The sequence below is a fragment of the Diospyros lotus genome, chromosome 12 (genome assembly GCF_014633365.1).
Source record: "Diospyros lotus cultivar Yz01 chromosome 12, ASM1463336v1, whole genome shotgun sequence".
NCBI classification, from domain to species: Eukaryota; Viridiplantae; Streptophyta; class Magnoliopsida; order Ericales; family Ebenaceae; genus Diospyros; species Diospyros lotus.
In genome coordinates this window covers 19,695,302-19,710,358 of record NC_068349.1, presented here as the reverse complement: position 1 = coordinate 19,710,358, position 15,057 = coordinate 19,695,302, and the positions used below count along the sequence as shown (strand labels likewise).

At 37.5% G+C, this 15,057-nt stretch overlaps 1 protein-coding gene across 6 annotated transcripts in view; it reads right to left on the bottom strand.

Annotated features, from left to right (window-relative positions):
• The window catches only part of LOC127814292 (uncharacterized), a 53,172-nt gene that overhangs the window by 15,120 nt on the left and 22,995 nt on the right, over positions 1–15,057 (bottom strand). For 4 of the 6 annotated variants that reach the window (XM_052313868.1, XM_052313869.1, XM_052355717.1 and 1 more), the window contains exon 7: positions 5,987–6,088. The exons of 1 other annotated variant lie outside the window; for it this stretch is intronic. In XM_052313868.1, coding sequence (XP_052169828.1) covers positions 5,987–6,088 — 102 coding nt within the window. Of the gene's footprint in view, positions 1–5,986; positions 6,089–10,798; positions 11,894–15,057 lie in introns of those variants that run through there. One more of the 6 variants, XM_052313872.1, reaches the window with a different exon arrangement.

The window sequence follows — 15,057 nt, the reverse complement described above, 5'->3', positions numbered from 1 at the left end:
TACACATTACCATCCATGTCGGTCTTTCTCTTAAAGACCCATTTGCACCCTACGGGTTTTATCCCTTTAGGTACATCAACTAAAGTCCATACAATTGAACCCTGGATCAAACGCTTACTACTATGCCAAAAGCTATAGCTTTTAGCAAAGGTGCAACTTTATTTCCTTAAAACCCAGGCAACGCAAAACCTCCACGGCGAGCCCCCAAAAGAATTCTAGGTTCCAGGGACCCAACAATCCCCCCCTTGCGAAATTGTTTCTGCCACAACTCAAACTTGCAATCTCGCTCTGATACCAGTTGAACCTAGGAAGATGATGACACAACAGCATGTGTGATGCTTGCCTCAATGTCACCTAAGTTGCAAAAGCAACACGAATCTATGAATGCCCTTACATAGTTGCACATCTCAAGGAGTTGTTTGATGCACAAAGTCGTTATGAGAGGTATGAAACATCCAAAGAGCTTTTCCGTTGTAAGATGACAAAAGGATCTTCAGTTAACGCCCACATTCTAAAGATGATTGGCTACATTGAGAAATTGGGTCAATTGGATTTTGTCATGGACCATGAGTTAAGTATAGATCTGGTCTTACAATCCTTGCCAAATAGCGATTCACAGTTTGTGTTAAATTACAATATGAACAATTTGGATACAACTCTACCTGACTTGCTGAATATGCTTAAAACTGCTGAGGGGACCCTTAAGAAGGAAAAAATCCCTATATTGCTAGTTGATTCTTCTAAGAAGAAAAAGAAATTTAAGAAGAACAAGAGATCAGCTCCAAAAGTTGAAGCTATCAAGCAAACCAGCGGCATAAACAAGGACAAGCCGAAAGAAAAAGGTACCTTCTTCCATTGTAAAAATGATGGGCATTGGAAGAGAAATTGCAAACTCTATTTGGAAGAATTAAAGAAGAAGCTTGGGAAAAGCTTTGACTTCAGGTATATTTATGGTTGAGAATAACTTATCTACTTCTAAATCGACATCTTAGTATGAGATACTAGATGTGGTTCTCACATATATAATGATGTTATGTAGTAACTCTAAATGAAGTAGACAGTCAATGAAAGGTGAGGTAGACCTACAAGTGCAAAATGGAGCAAGTGTTGTTGCATCAGCTGTAGGAACATATTCCCTATCTTTGCATTTGGTTTAATTTTAGAACTAGATAAATGCTATTTTGTTTCAATACTTACAAAATTATTGGCTCTATTTCTTGTTTGGACAAGAAAGGTTTTACCATTGATATTAAAGACAATCGTTGTTCTCTATCATGTCATGGAATGGTACTAGGTTTTGATTAATGGCATTTATGTTCTAAATATAACTTATCCTCAATATAAAAATGGAGCTTTGCAACACTTCCTACATTCTTCTAGGGTTATCCCCTAGAAATAGATGCCCATCTATTAAATTGAGTTCCATTAAAATTGGTTGGTAAAACTCCATATGAGATATGGAATGCCAAGTCAAATAAATATACTTTTGTGGGATATCGTAATCAAACAAAAGGATATTGTTTCTATAATGCTTATGACCAAAAGTGTTTGTGTCTAGACATGCCAAGAGTTTATTCTAAGAAAGGGTAGTGGGAGCAAGATAGAACTCGAAGAAGTTTGAGAACCACTTATTATATAGCTAATGGAACTATAGCCCGAACCACTACCATTAGTGGCGCATTCGGAAGCTCCTATAACACAAGGATTACGTAGATCTAGTAGGATACATCAAGCACCAAAAAGGTATGGTTTCTTGGTGACTGAGCATAATGATGTATTACTCATAGAAAATGATGAGCCTACTAACTACGAGGAGGCAATGTCAGACATTGACTCCAAGAGATGGCATGAAGTCATAAAAGCCGAAATGGATTCCATGTATGAAAACCAAGTGTGTGTTGCGCCAACTTGCTCCATTTAATCTCTAATCAAGTTTTGATGATTAACAAAAACGATATTTTGAATACTGTATTAATTGTAACCCTTAATTATTTTCAATTAAATTATAAAATATTTTTCCATAGTATATTTGTTATCAAAATTGGTATTTTCCATAGAAATTATTTTCAAGTAAATATAAGATATAAAAAGTTAGATTTTTTTCCAAAAACTGGACCAAAAATCGACTCCCAGTCATGGATATAAAGATGGTTAGGGCTAGAGAGATCCAGGGCACGAGAAACAAAAAAGGAGCGCTTGCAGAACTTAGCTTCTTCAAAGATGAATAATATTTTCCACACTTACAACGAAGCTCATTGAGCTTATATACAATTGTGCCTAACTACTGTAACAGAAAACTTATTACCGCATACTAACAACAATTAACAGCATACACTAAATAAACACATAACAGAAATAAAGCCAAGTATGCCAACAGAAATAGGCTCAAGTAATCTCTTCAACATTCCCTCTCAAAGTGGACTTCCCTTTGAGCATTTGTCTAGTAGTTAATTCTTGAGAATCAGCAATCACAGTAACCATGGGAGATTGCTGCATATGTAACTTGTCAACCAAAAACTTGAATCTGCTCCGTGATAATCCTTTAGTAAACACATCCACTGTTTGACGAGTAGTAGGCATATATCTAATCTCAACTTGATTCTTCTCCACCTTTTCATGAACAAAATGAATATCAATCTCAATATGTTTTGTACGAGCATGAAAAATTGGGTTCTCAGCAATGCTCTTGGCTGCTTGATTGTCACTCCAAATGATTGGAGTATGCACACACGGATAACCCAGCTCACCAAATAAAGATATCAGCCACATAACTTATGTCACACCCTGAGCAATGGCTCTATACTCAACCTCCCCAACAGACCGAGCTACCACTGATTGTTTCTTTGAACTCCAAATGATTAGGTTGTTACCAAGAAAGACACATACCCCACTAGTTGATCGTTGAGACACCCTACAACCAGCATGATCGGCGTCCATGAAAACATTAAGAGATAAATCTACAGAAGAAGGTGAAAAGAAGAGGCCAAGACCAATTGTACCCTTAAGATATCTCAGTAGCCTTTTACAAGCCAACCTGTTGAAGTTTGCCTAGAGTTTTGATGCGGTAGAAGATCAGTGATGTTGAAGTCTATCGGCTGGAAGTATTTTAGATCAATTAGGTTTTTTAAATATAAGTGTAATTACTTTGTAATTTGGAGGGCCTAATTGTAATTTCTCAAAGTAGTTAGTTACCTTGAGAATCTCGCCATTTTCTATATATAGGAGGGCGAGGTAGGCAGTCGTGTGACTGATTAGGAGAGAGCTTCTGGTTGTCTATGTTCGAGTAAGGAGTTCCGTTCTTGAGAAAGAGAGAAAGGCAATTTAGTCTTGTGTATTTCTTGGAAGAATGTGTGCTTATGCTCGGGGAGATAGATGAGTGTTTAGAAGCTCGGTGTACTAATCTTTGTTATCCTAATAAAGGCTGTTTGAAGTGGGTGTTGATTGCTGGATGTAGGTTTGCCTAAAGCCATTCCGAACCAGGGTATATCTTGTCTCTTCTGGTTTTGGTTTTATCTTTTCTAATTCTGTTTTCGTTGCTGGTTCTGTGTGGTTTTCTATTTCTGCGAGTTGCTTTGAATTCGAAAGGGAATTCTCTTTGGTTGGCTTCGGTAATCAGTCCTAAATATCAACACAACCAATGTTGCTACTTAAGATTAGTCAAAAACTGACTAAGCTTATTCACTCCAAAAGCTATGTCCGGCCTTGTATAAGTAAGGTATTGCAATGACCCTATCAGTTTGATACAAGGATGGATTAGCAAATAATTCACCTTCATCAGTTAGAGAGACAGCAGGATCAACTGGGGTGTCACATGGATTACAATATGACATAGCAGCCTTCTTTAACAAATCTAACACATACTTGGATTGAGTAAGGTAGAGACCATTGCTATCTCTATATGCCTCAAATACTAGAAAGTAATTAATAGATCCTAGAGTATTTAGAGCAAAATGAGTGTCAAGATCATGAATACAAGCTTGTAAAGCAACAGAATCCGAGCCGGTAATCAATATATCATCAACATACACCAAGATAAAAATGACAAAGGTAGAAGTTCGTTTGATGAACAATGAAGCATCTGAAATAGCTCGTAAGAAACCCCAAGACGGAAGAGCATTTCTTAACTTGGCGTACCAAGCTCTAAGAGCTTGTTTAAGTCCATAAAGAGACTTTTTCAGCCTACATACATGAGAAGGACATGTAGAACTTATAAATCCTTCAGGCTGTGACATCAATACTTCCTCTTCAAGATCACCATTTAGAAATGCAATATTTACATCAACCTGTTGTATATCCCATCCAAAGGTCACTGCTAAAGAAAACAACACTCTAATAGTAGGTGCTTTAACAACAAGACTGAATGTTTCAGCATAATCAACAGTCAACACCCGAATTTTGGAGAAAACCTTTTGCAACCAGACGAGCCTTAAACTTTAGAACAGTCTCATCAGATTTATACTTAATTCTGAACACCCATTTACATCCAATTAGATTCATATCATCTAAAAATGGAACAAGCTCCCATGTATCATTTTTCTACAAAGCTGCAAACTCCTCCTTCATAGCTTTAACCCATCATAAGTCTAATAAGGCCTCATGAACTGTATTAGGTTCTAAGGAACTCACCAAGGCTTGAGGAGAGGTGGTTAAAAGATGTTTGGTCTTGGATCTAGTAACCATAGGATGAATGGAGGGAGCTGGAACAGTTTTGTACTTAGGAATAGAAACTGATGTGCTGGGAGGAAAAAATTGTACAGGCTGAGATGAGGCAAAAGATAACGGTTGAGATGAGGAATTATCAGACCTTGCAAAAGTGTGTGCAAACTCAGGAGAAATAGAAGACTGTGCTACCCGAGGACGAGAAACAGTGGAAGAAGAAAAAGAAGGAAGAGACTGAAAAACCAAAGTAGAAGAACTATTTGAACTGGATATAGATCAAGTAGAGGACAAAGAAGAGAAAAGAACCTGGAAAGGAAATTCATCCGGGTTGAAACTTACATGCCTAGAGACATAGATTTTTCCAGAAGGATGCAAACAAATGTAACCTCCTTGAGTATGGCTATATCCAAGAAATATACACTTGAGGGTGTGAAAATCAAACTTATACTTGTTATAAGGTCTCAAGTAAGGAAAGCAAGCACATCCAAAAGGTTGTAACAATAGCTAATTTGGTGTTTTATTATAGAGAAGCTCAAAAGGGGTACGAAACTATAATGAAGAGGAATGTAGCATGTTAATAATAAAAGTTGCAATTTGAAAGGCCTCTTCCCATAATTTTAATGGCATGTGAGCATGAACAAGCAACGTAAGACCCATCTCAGCTACATGCCTATGTTTCCTTTCCGCTACACCATTTTGTTGGTGAGTATAAAGGCATGAAAACCTAGGTTGTATTCCATGACTTTGTAGATGAGGTAAAAAAGCTCAAAATCCCCCCCCCCCCCCCCCCCCCATTATCGATTTGGATTGCTTTAAGCTTGGTTTGGTGTTGATTTTCAACAAGTTTATGAAAACTGATAAAGATAGGTAAAGCATCTGATTTTAATTTCAATGGATATAGCCATGTGAACCTTGAATAAGCATCAACAAAGATAATATAATATCTAAATCTTTTAACAAAAATAGTAGGGGAAGGACCCCAAACATCATAATATATCAACTCTAATGGTCTCTTTGTTGTAATATTATGAGAAACAAACGGAAGTTGATGATGTTTACTAAGTTTACAAGAATCACATAATGAAAGAGCTGAAGAAGAACATGGAATTCGAATTTTATTAAGAACCAATTTCAATACATTGTATGTAGGATGACCCAACCGAGCATGCCACTGCTGGCATGTCTTATTGTATTGAGCTAAACAAACATTAGGAGACAGTCCATGACTAAATGGAAATTGTATTTTACAACAATCAAAAGAAAAATCAGTACATTTATTCATAGAAGATGAAGTAGCAGTAAAAGACACTGGACGAGTGGACTTTACAAAGTGCTCAGGGATGCTGGTAGCTTGGCCAAAAACAGGAACCAGTTGATAAAGACCATCCCTAAGTTGTCCTCGAAGTAGCACAAGCCCTGTATTCTTGTCCTTAATCAAACACACATTGGAATGAAATTCAATAATCACATTATGATCATTAGTAAGTTGTGATACATTGATTAAACTTTTCTTCATATGAGGAACATGAAGAACTCTAAGTAATAACTAAAAAAGGTTTAGTGTGAGTATATAGGTGTCCAAGACCAACATTAGATATAGACAATTGCTTACTGTTAAAGATTGCCTAGAATTAGTGATAGGTTAAATAAGCAGTTTTGTATGCGGTTTTCAATAGTTGATAGGCAGGTGGCTTTCTTGTAATAATTAGTTATTAATGGAGTCCAAAACTAGTAATATCATAACCGACCCTAGGAAATATCACCTTATTCTCTACAAATAGGGCAGGGGGGCAGAGAGATAAAAAAACGCATGTTCTCTTCTGTTTTTGCGAGAGCCTAGAGAGTGAGAAAGCTGTGAATTAGAATAAGCTTATTCATTCTTGGAAGGCTTGTATCGTGAGAGAGAGAAGAGGGAAGTTTTGTATTGTTTTCATCAAATAAAGAAGGCTTCTCGGTGGTGGTTTCAAGGCTGGATGTAATGCTAATTCAATTGGCATGAATCAGGATAAAAGGTTGTCTTCTTATATGGTTTGAATGTTTCTTTCTTGTTTTGTTCTTGTTTAAATTATATTCTTTATTATTTGTTTGTGTTGGTCGATGAGTTGTGAGTGTTCGGAGGGGTGTTTGATCGATTTCTTGGAGGGTTTAAAGGCTGCCAGTGCTCCCAATTATAACAAATTGGTATCAGAGCCGGGCCTCTCATCAAGAACCATCAAGAACTTAGAATTTCATCACATACCCGCAGAAACGGCTTCTATAGCCTCTGCCGCACGGTATGATGTTGAGAAATTTGATGGCCAAAATGATTTTGGCCTATGGAAGATGAAGATGAGGGCCCTTTTGGGAAATCTTGGACTGGAGGAAGCTTTAAAGGCTGAAAAGCCTATGCCTAAAACCCTAACTGAAGTCCAGAAAAAGGAAATCAGGGATAGGAGAAAAGAAACCAGCAAAAGAGCCTTAACACCCTTATTCTAAGCCTAGGAGACAGTCTTGCGAGAGGTGTCAAAGATGTCAATCGCGGAGGAGCTTTGGAATAGGTTAGATGCACTTTATATGACTAAAACCCTCTCCAACCGGCTGTTCTTGAAAACAAAATTCTTTTCTTTCAAGATGAGTGAAAATCAAAGGTTGCAAGATCATATGGACAATTTTAATAAACTGTGTTTGGATCTTGAGAATATAAATATTAAGTATGAAGATAAGGATAAGGCTTTGGTCTTATTGCACTCTCTTCCTAAGTCCTATGAGACCTTTGTGGATATCTTGAAACATGTAAGAGATTAGCTGACCCTAGATGATGTGATAGGAGCTTTGAATTCTAAGGATTTGCAACACAAAGTAGAGTCCCAGAAATCTGCCATAGAAGCTTTTGCAGTGAACTTTAGAACAAAAAAAGGAAACCCTAGTTTTAAAGGTAGGTCTCGGTCTAAGTCTAGGAGTGACAAGAAAGTGATTAAATGCTTTCATTGCCATGAAGAAGGGCATATGAAGAAGAATTGCCCAAATAGGAAGAAAGAATCCCAAGAAAGAACCAGCCTCGAATGTTCAAACACCATGTGTGGTTTTGGCTGAGAGTGCAGATGTCCTATAGTCTTTCTAGGTATGCAGTAAAAATAGCATAGGTCCTAGGGTTAGGGTGTAAATCTCATAGGAAAAGGGTTTTTACCCATAGAGACATGGTGGAGGGGAAATGGTTTGTCTAGGCAACAACTAAGGTCAAGGAAATTGGAGATGGGAGAAATTAGGATGCATGGTGGAGCTGTTCCAGATTATTAGAATCTGTAAAATATGTCCCTATTTTTTTAATAAAAAGCCTAATGTCCTTAGGAATAATTAGACAGTGAGAATTGAAGTCCTGAGAGTTGCTAGGATCTCTTAGAGAGATGGAAGCAACCCTCAAGAATAGAGGATATGTGGTGCATGCTTGCAGGTCTTGTGGATAAGCTGCAGCCACTAAGGATAGCCTATGATAAGTTAGGTTAGGTCATTTCTTGAGGAAAGCTCACAATGGTGAGCAAGAACTAGGAAAGGTATCTAAGGCTAGGGATAGTAGGGGAGGGGAAAATTTGCAGGTGTATAGGAATAATGGCCATGTAGTTTTGTCTAGATCTCCAAATGTAGAAGTCTCCAAAATCAGTAAATCCCATTAGAGATTAGCTTCTAGGATCTAGGGGGACCTACCTAGGCCTTGTTTCATGGTGGAGCTAGGTGAAGTGAACCTAGTGATGATAGTATGTCCCTAAGGAATTCCCAAGCGTATATGAGCTTGCTGGAATTGAGTATGAGCTTGCCGGAAATTGCTTCCGGGATGAAAAGTTAGCTGGAGTAGAGTTGTGGAATAGATATGCCTAGGTCTTCAAAAGCTAGGGTTCTTACCTATGTGGGAAAACTCTACCAATAGGACATGAAATTAGCTGATGCTAAGGGCAAGGGATGAAATTTGGGATGCTGTGTAAAGAAAACAGCAAGGAGAAACCTTTGGGAATGTCCTAAACTAACCTATGAACCAGGGGATAGCAATAGGGAAATCTGAAAAAAAAATTGGTCATATTCATTGTGTAAGCCTGGGCTAGATTGTGAGAGAGAGGAAGTTAGTATAGCTTTGGCTCTTGCATTGAGGGTCCTTGTGATCGGTGAGGGGAAATGGTGTGTGCAAGTGGTGTCTTGTATGATGTAGCCCATGTTGATCAAAATCTGGATTAAGCAAGGAAAGGGAAGGAGAATCATCTTGTAGATAATGAGCAAAGGAATAGAAGGTCTAGTGTTGCCTAGGATGGGTAAAAGAAAGAACCACAAGTAATCTACTAGTGAGGTATGGAATGTTGGGTTTGAAGGACGCTTAGGCTCAAGTTTTGAGTGCTAAGGAGCAGGCTGGAAAATAGAACCTCTTGTATAAGAAGAGGTGATGCACTCTTGTCCAAATGAATGGCATGGAGCCATGTAAATTTGGGGAGAATGTTGGACTTAGATGAAAGATCCCTTAGGTTAAAGGGGTGGAGTGCTGTGAAGTGTCTATTTGAGAACTAAGGAAGGTGCTGGAAATGGGGAAAAGTTTAGGAAAAATGCTAGACAAATGGCCATTGATTAAAGCAGCACGTGAAGGCTTAATTTGGATCAAATAGGTATCACTAACAGCCATTATCCATGTGGAATCTAAGGGAAAAGTGATCTTATAGTGTAGCCAAGGGATAAGAGGCTAGAGGGAAAGGTAAGCAAGGATTGGTTGCTTAGAAGGTCTCTCTAGGTATGAGGTATGATAGTAGTTCCTTAGGTAAGATATAAGATTGGAAGAGTCCAAAAGGGTAGGGTTAAAATTGAGTGCATAGATAAGCTGTGAATATTCCAGTGGTATGCTTAGTATATTGATAGGCAGCTTCATTGGTATTTTCTCCAAAATAGAACTCTCAAAGTGTAGCTGAGTGTTTAGATCAGTGTTTGAGAGTGTGGGAGGAAGGATAAGCTGGGAAATACTAAGGCATAGAGATTGGAATAGCGTTTGAACAGCTTATGGCAGCCTAGGTTACCCTAGTCTCAAGCATATCTTGGTAGACTGGTAGTAGATAGAGCAGTCCTTTTTGATTTTGAAGCAAACATAAGGAGGAAAGACAGTGGTAAATCCAAAAAGACCGGATATGGGAGCTAGGAGTAAGTCTAGCAGTGATAAGGTCTATCCGGGTGGGGTACACTAGTGTTGTGATGCTGTATAAAAAGTTTGGACACTTTGGGATTTATGAGTATCATTGAGTATGGATTTGGTTTATGGTGGAGTGTATGTAGACACCATGTAGAAACCAATCATATTGATGTTAGGAATATATTCATTAGGAAGACTCTTGAGGAGGTAGATAATTTTAATGAGAGTTGCAGGTTTAGTTAAGTGCAGCTGAAAATATTGTCCTAGGTGATCCATTGGTGAAATTTACAGCATTGTTTTAGATTTTCTTAATGTTTGTTGATTGATTTGATGATCAGGTTATCATGCGGGAAACCAAAGGAAGAGCAAGCCAAAAGTTTTTTAATAGATGAAGATGGAAGGTATCACACTCGAGACAATGGTGGAGATTTGTTAAAAATTGTCTAGAGTTAGTGATAGGTTAAATAAGCAGTTTTGTATGCGGTTTTCAGTAGTTGATAGGCGGGTGGCTTTCTTGTAATAATTAGTTATTAATGGAGGGCAAAACTGGTAATATCATAACCGACCATAGGAAATATCACCCTATTCTCTATAAATAGGGCAGGGGGCAGAGGGAAAAAAAACCGCATGTTCTCTTATGTTTTGCAAGAGCCTAGAGAGTGAGAAAGCTGTGAATTAGAATAGGCTTATTCATTCTTGGAAGGCTTGTATCGTGAGAGAGAAGAGGGAAGTTTTGTACTGTTTTCATCAAATAAAGAAGGCTTCTCGATGGTGGTTTCAAGGCTGGATGTAGTGCCAATTCAATTGACATGAACCAGCATAAAAGGTTGTCTTCTTATATGGTTTGAATGTTTCTTTCTTGTTCTATTCTTGTTTAAATTCTGTTCTTTATTATTTGTTTGTGTTGTGGTGTGTTAGCCGGTGAGTTGTGAGTGTTTGGAGAGGTGTTTGATCGATTTCTTGGAGGGTTTAAAGGCTACCAGTGCTCTCAATTATAACACTTACCATTACCAACAGCAACCTTGTCTCCTCCATTGTAAGGTGCATGCAATGACAAGTTGTTGAGATTTGAAGTAATATGGTTTGTGGCTCCAGAATCCACAAACCATGAATGATCAGGCAACGGTGAGGGAGACAAATTTTCTGAAGGCTGAGAAAAATGGCCATACGAGGTGACTCCTTGTGAAGAACCTATATCAATCATGTAGGGCTCATTAGAATCAATAAATGTAGCTACATATGCCCTAGAATCAGCAGCTGGAAACCTCTGAAAATTCTGAGAATTCTGAAAAGAATTCTGAAAATTCTAACCACCAGTAGTATTCATTTGGAAATTTCTGTCAAACCTATGATAGCATTTATCAACAAAGTGCCCTGGTTTTCCACATAATTGACAATAGATTCGTCTATTTGATGCCCTACCACGACCTCTTCCACCCCTATATCCTCCTCCTCTTTGTACAAAACCTCCTCTAGTATTGTTACCATTGTGTGATGCAATAGAAGTCATATTTACATTAACAAGAACATGTATAACAGATTCAAAATTCACCATAGACTGCAGTATTTTTAGAGTGTAATCGCTACTAATGCATCAGCAATAAATAATGCACTTTTTCTAAGTCTATTTCATCCATTTGATAGGTGATCAAGCTTACAACCGTCTCATACTCATGATCTAATCCATTTAGAATTGCAAGTAATAGATCCTTATCACTCAAAGATTCACCAATAGTAGCCAAAGAATGGCCAATTGTCTTAATTTTCATAATGTAATCATTAATAGACATAAAATCCTTTTTAACAGACCTTAGTTGTTGCTTTAATTGGAAAGACTTTCCTATGGTTTGACAAGAATACAAGCTCTCAAGAGCAGACCATACCTCAGCAAATGATTCACATTGAATCACCTACGCAAGCACCTTCTTGTCAATGGTAGAGAACAACCAGCCGAGTAACAATTAGTCTGATCGCATCCAATTCATATAACCCACACTAACCACTAGAGCTTCACCATCATCGGCCAGATTCGATACATATTTAGGAGGAGGCGATTTATTCAAAAAGGGCAACAAGTCGAAAGCACAGATTGTAGCGAGAATATGTGCTTTCCAAAAGATATAGTTACTCGAGTCTAGCTTGATTGGTACAAAGCTAAATGCCTTCGCCACAGACGAGAAATCGAACTACGAAGCTGAGGATAACGAGGTGGAAGAAGGTATCAAAAGTGAAGAAGAAGAATTCTAATCAAGATTCGAGGCCATTGACGCAAGTCGCAGGCTCTGATACCATGTAAAGATGGTTAGGGCTAGAGAGATCTAGGGCACGAGAAAGAGAAAAGGAGCGTTTGCAGAACTTAGCTTCTTCAAAGATGAATAATATTTTCCACAATGGACAATCAACTCCTGATGTGCCAATCGACTATGGCAAATCCAAAGTCAACATAACCGAGAGCTTGTTATGCAGAATCGACATAGTCGAGAGGTTCTCTTGGATAGTCGACTCCCGCTTAGTGGTAGTTGACTCCCACTCCCTGGAAGTCGACTCCAGTTCAAGTGACAATCAACTATAGTTGTAGGACAGTCGACTGCCAGAGTCCAACGGTTAGATTTTTTAATGTTATGTAGGTCATCCAAATTTTCCTATAAATATGTGGAGCTCGAAATGAAGAATAAGTTTTGCTCTCCTGAATATTTTAAGTGATCCCCAGCTCTCAAAAAGCTCTCTAACAAATTCCAAGCAATCCAAGGCTCTCAAGCTTCATTGCCAATCCATCTAAGAGTCACAAGGGAAAGGGTGAAGAAGGCTTCTCAAGTCTAATCCATTTCTCTCCATTGAACTGAGGTCCACCATTTAATTTGTTATTTCATTGCCATGTACTTTCGTTCATCAATTGCTGATTTATTTGTGTCCAAGTGTGGACAAGGATTTGTATTCATTTAAATTCATTGTTGTGGATTGTTTTGGTTGCCTAGAACTCTCAAAATCTAGGTGTGTATTAGTTTCCAAAGTGAGCTAAGATGAAAACCATGGTGTGAATGGATTTAGTGGAACCCCGAGGGTAGTTAGACCTTAGGAGAGTGGAGTAGGTGTGTGTAATACACTGAACCATTATATATCATGTATTGCCTCATTCTTTCATTGCTTGTTTATATTGTGGCATAACTTATTCAATTATCAAACAATCTCATATATACATACTTGTGTAAACATTTTTCTTATAAAATCATCCTTAAAGAGTTTTCTCTAAAATTTCAGTAATAATTGTAATCACTCAATTCACACCCCCCCCGGTGACCATTTCCTAAGGGACCAACAATTGGTATCAAAGCGGGCTTCCAAAAATAGTTGAATCCTTAATCTCAAACTTCAACTTAGAAGAGATCTAAATGGCCTTATTCACTAATCGAGCTATAACTGAAGGACCATCTCCTTCTAGACCACCATTCTTTGATGACACAAATTATGCCTATTGGAAGATGAGGATGGAATCTTATTTGTTTTCAATTGACTATTACTTGAGGAAGATAGTTAGGGATGGTTTTGTTACATCTAAACTTAAAGAAGAAGAATGGAATGAAGAAGATATTAAAAAACACCAAATAGACCATAAAGCCAAGTACACAATTTTTTGTTCTATTCTACCTAGCGAATATGAAAAACTTTCAGCTTCCTCTGCATCCCATGAAATACGGAGAAAACTAGAAGTAATTTATGAAAGAACCAATCAAGTGAAAAACACAAAGATTAATTTACTAATGTCACAATACAAAGAGTTTAAATTACTTCAAAATGAAAACATTAGTCAAATGAATGGTAGGTTCCAAAAGATTATAAATAACCTTGAAATGTTGGGAAAAATAATTTCGGAAGTAAATGAAGTTAAGAAAATACTTAGATCTCTATCCTTAGATTGGCAGTCTTTAGTGACTGCAATATCCCAAGCAATAAACCTCAAAGAGTTAACAATGGAAGAGCTCATAGGAACCTTATTAACTCATGAACTGGTTTTAAATAAAATGAATGAAGATATAAAGGGTTTCCTTGCCCTTAAAAGTGAATGAAGAGACAGAATCTAGTGAGGGAGAAGAAGAAGATGAAACTGCTCTTCTTACAAAAACATTAGCAAGACTTATGAAAAAGAAAGGCAAGGAGCGCAAGAAAGGGCATCCTACTTGTTATAAATGTAAAAAGATTGGGCACTTGCAATATGATTGCTCGGAAGAAAAGAAAGACAAGAAAGAAAAGAAAATAGAAAATAAAAGATTTAAAAAGCCAAAGAAACATGCCTTTGCGACATGGGATGGAGATGACTCAAACGAGTCATCTCAATCCAATGAGGAAAAAGCACATGTGTGCTTCATGGCTTTAGAAGAGGAGGAAGAAGAAGAAAACATGGAGTTTGAAGAACTCCAAGAAGCCTTTAAAGAGCTATACAAAGAATATCAATCTATTAAGAAAGAATTAAGAACTACTAAGAAATCTCATAAAGAAGAAAATGAACAATTAAAAGGTGTAATAAAGAAGTTAGAAGAAGAAGCTCAAGATTCAAAGAAAAAAGGTCAAAATAAATTAGATGATCATGTAATCAAGATTCAAGAAGAAAATAAAATATAAAAATCTTAAACCAAGAAGTTATTAGTAGAAAAGAATGCAATTGAGAAAACTTTGGCCACAACAATCTCAAGGAAAAATTCAAGACCCAAACCAAGGTTCAAGACACCTAAGAGAGAATGGAAACAACCTAGGTGGAGACTCCAACCTAGGAAGAGAAATGAAGTGCAAATGTGGATACCTAAAGGGGTAGTCCAAAAAATGAGATCCTTAGATCATAAAATCATAAATTTTGTAAATGCACTGGTAGGTAATTTTGGTTCAGAATTGTGAAGACAGAGGAAGAAGAGAAGATAATTAGGAGAGAGAAGATAATTTTCATCACTCAACTCCCCCGTACAAGACCAATAAGGTCTCTTAAATAGACATGTACACTAGTAAACTAGAAAATAGGAAAATATCACTTGAAAATAAGAAACACAACAACCTGAAATAGCAACAAGCATAACAACCGCAAAATACATGCCACCACTACTCTTAACACCACTATTCTAATTTATTCTAACTACTAATTTATTCTGACTTAAGTCAAATAACAAACTGCCAATTAAAGAGACTTGATCCCAGCCACCCTATGCGTCCTTTGCATGCCCAATGGTCGTAACATTCCACCCCTTTGAATTTGTCCTTGTCCTCAAGGGAGAAAATCT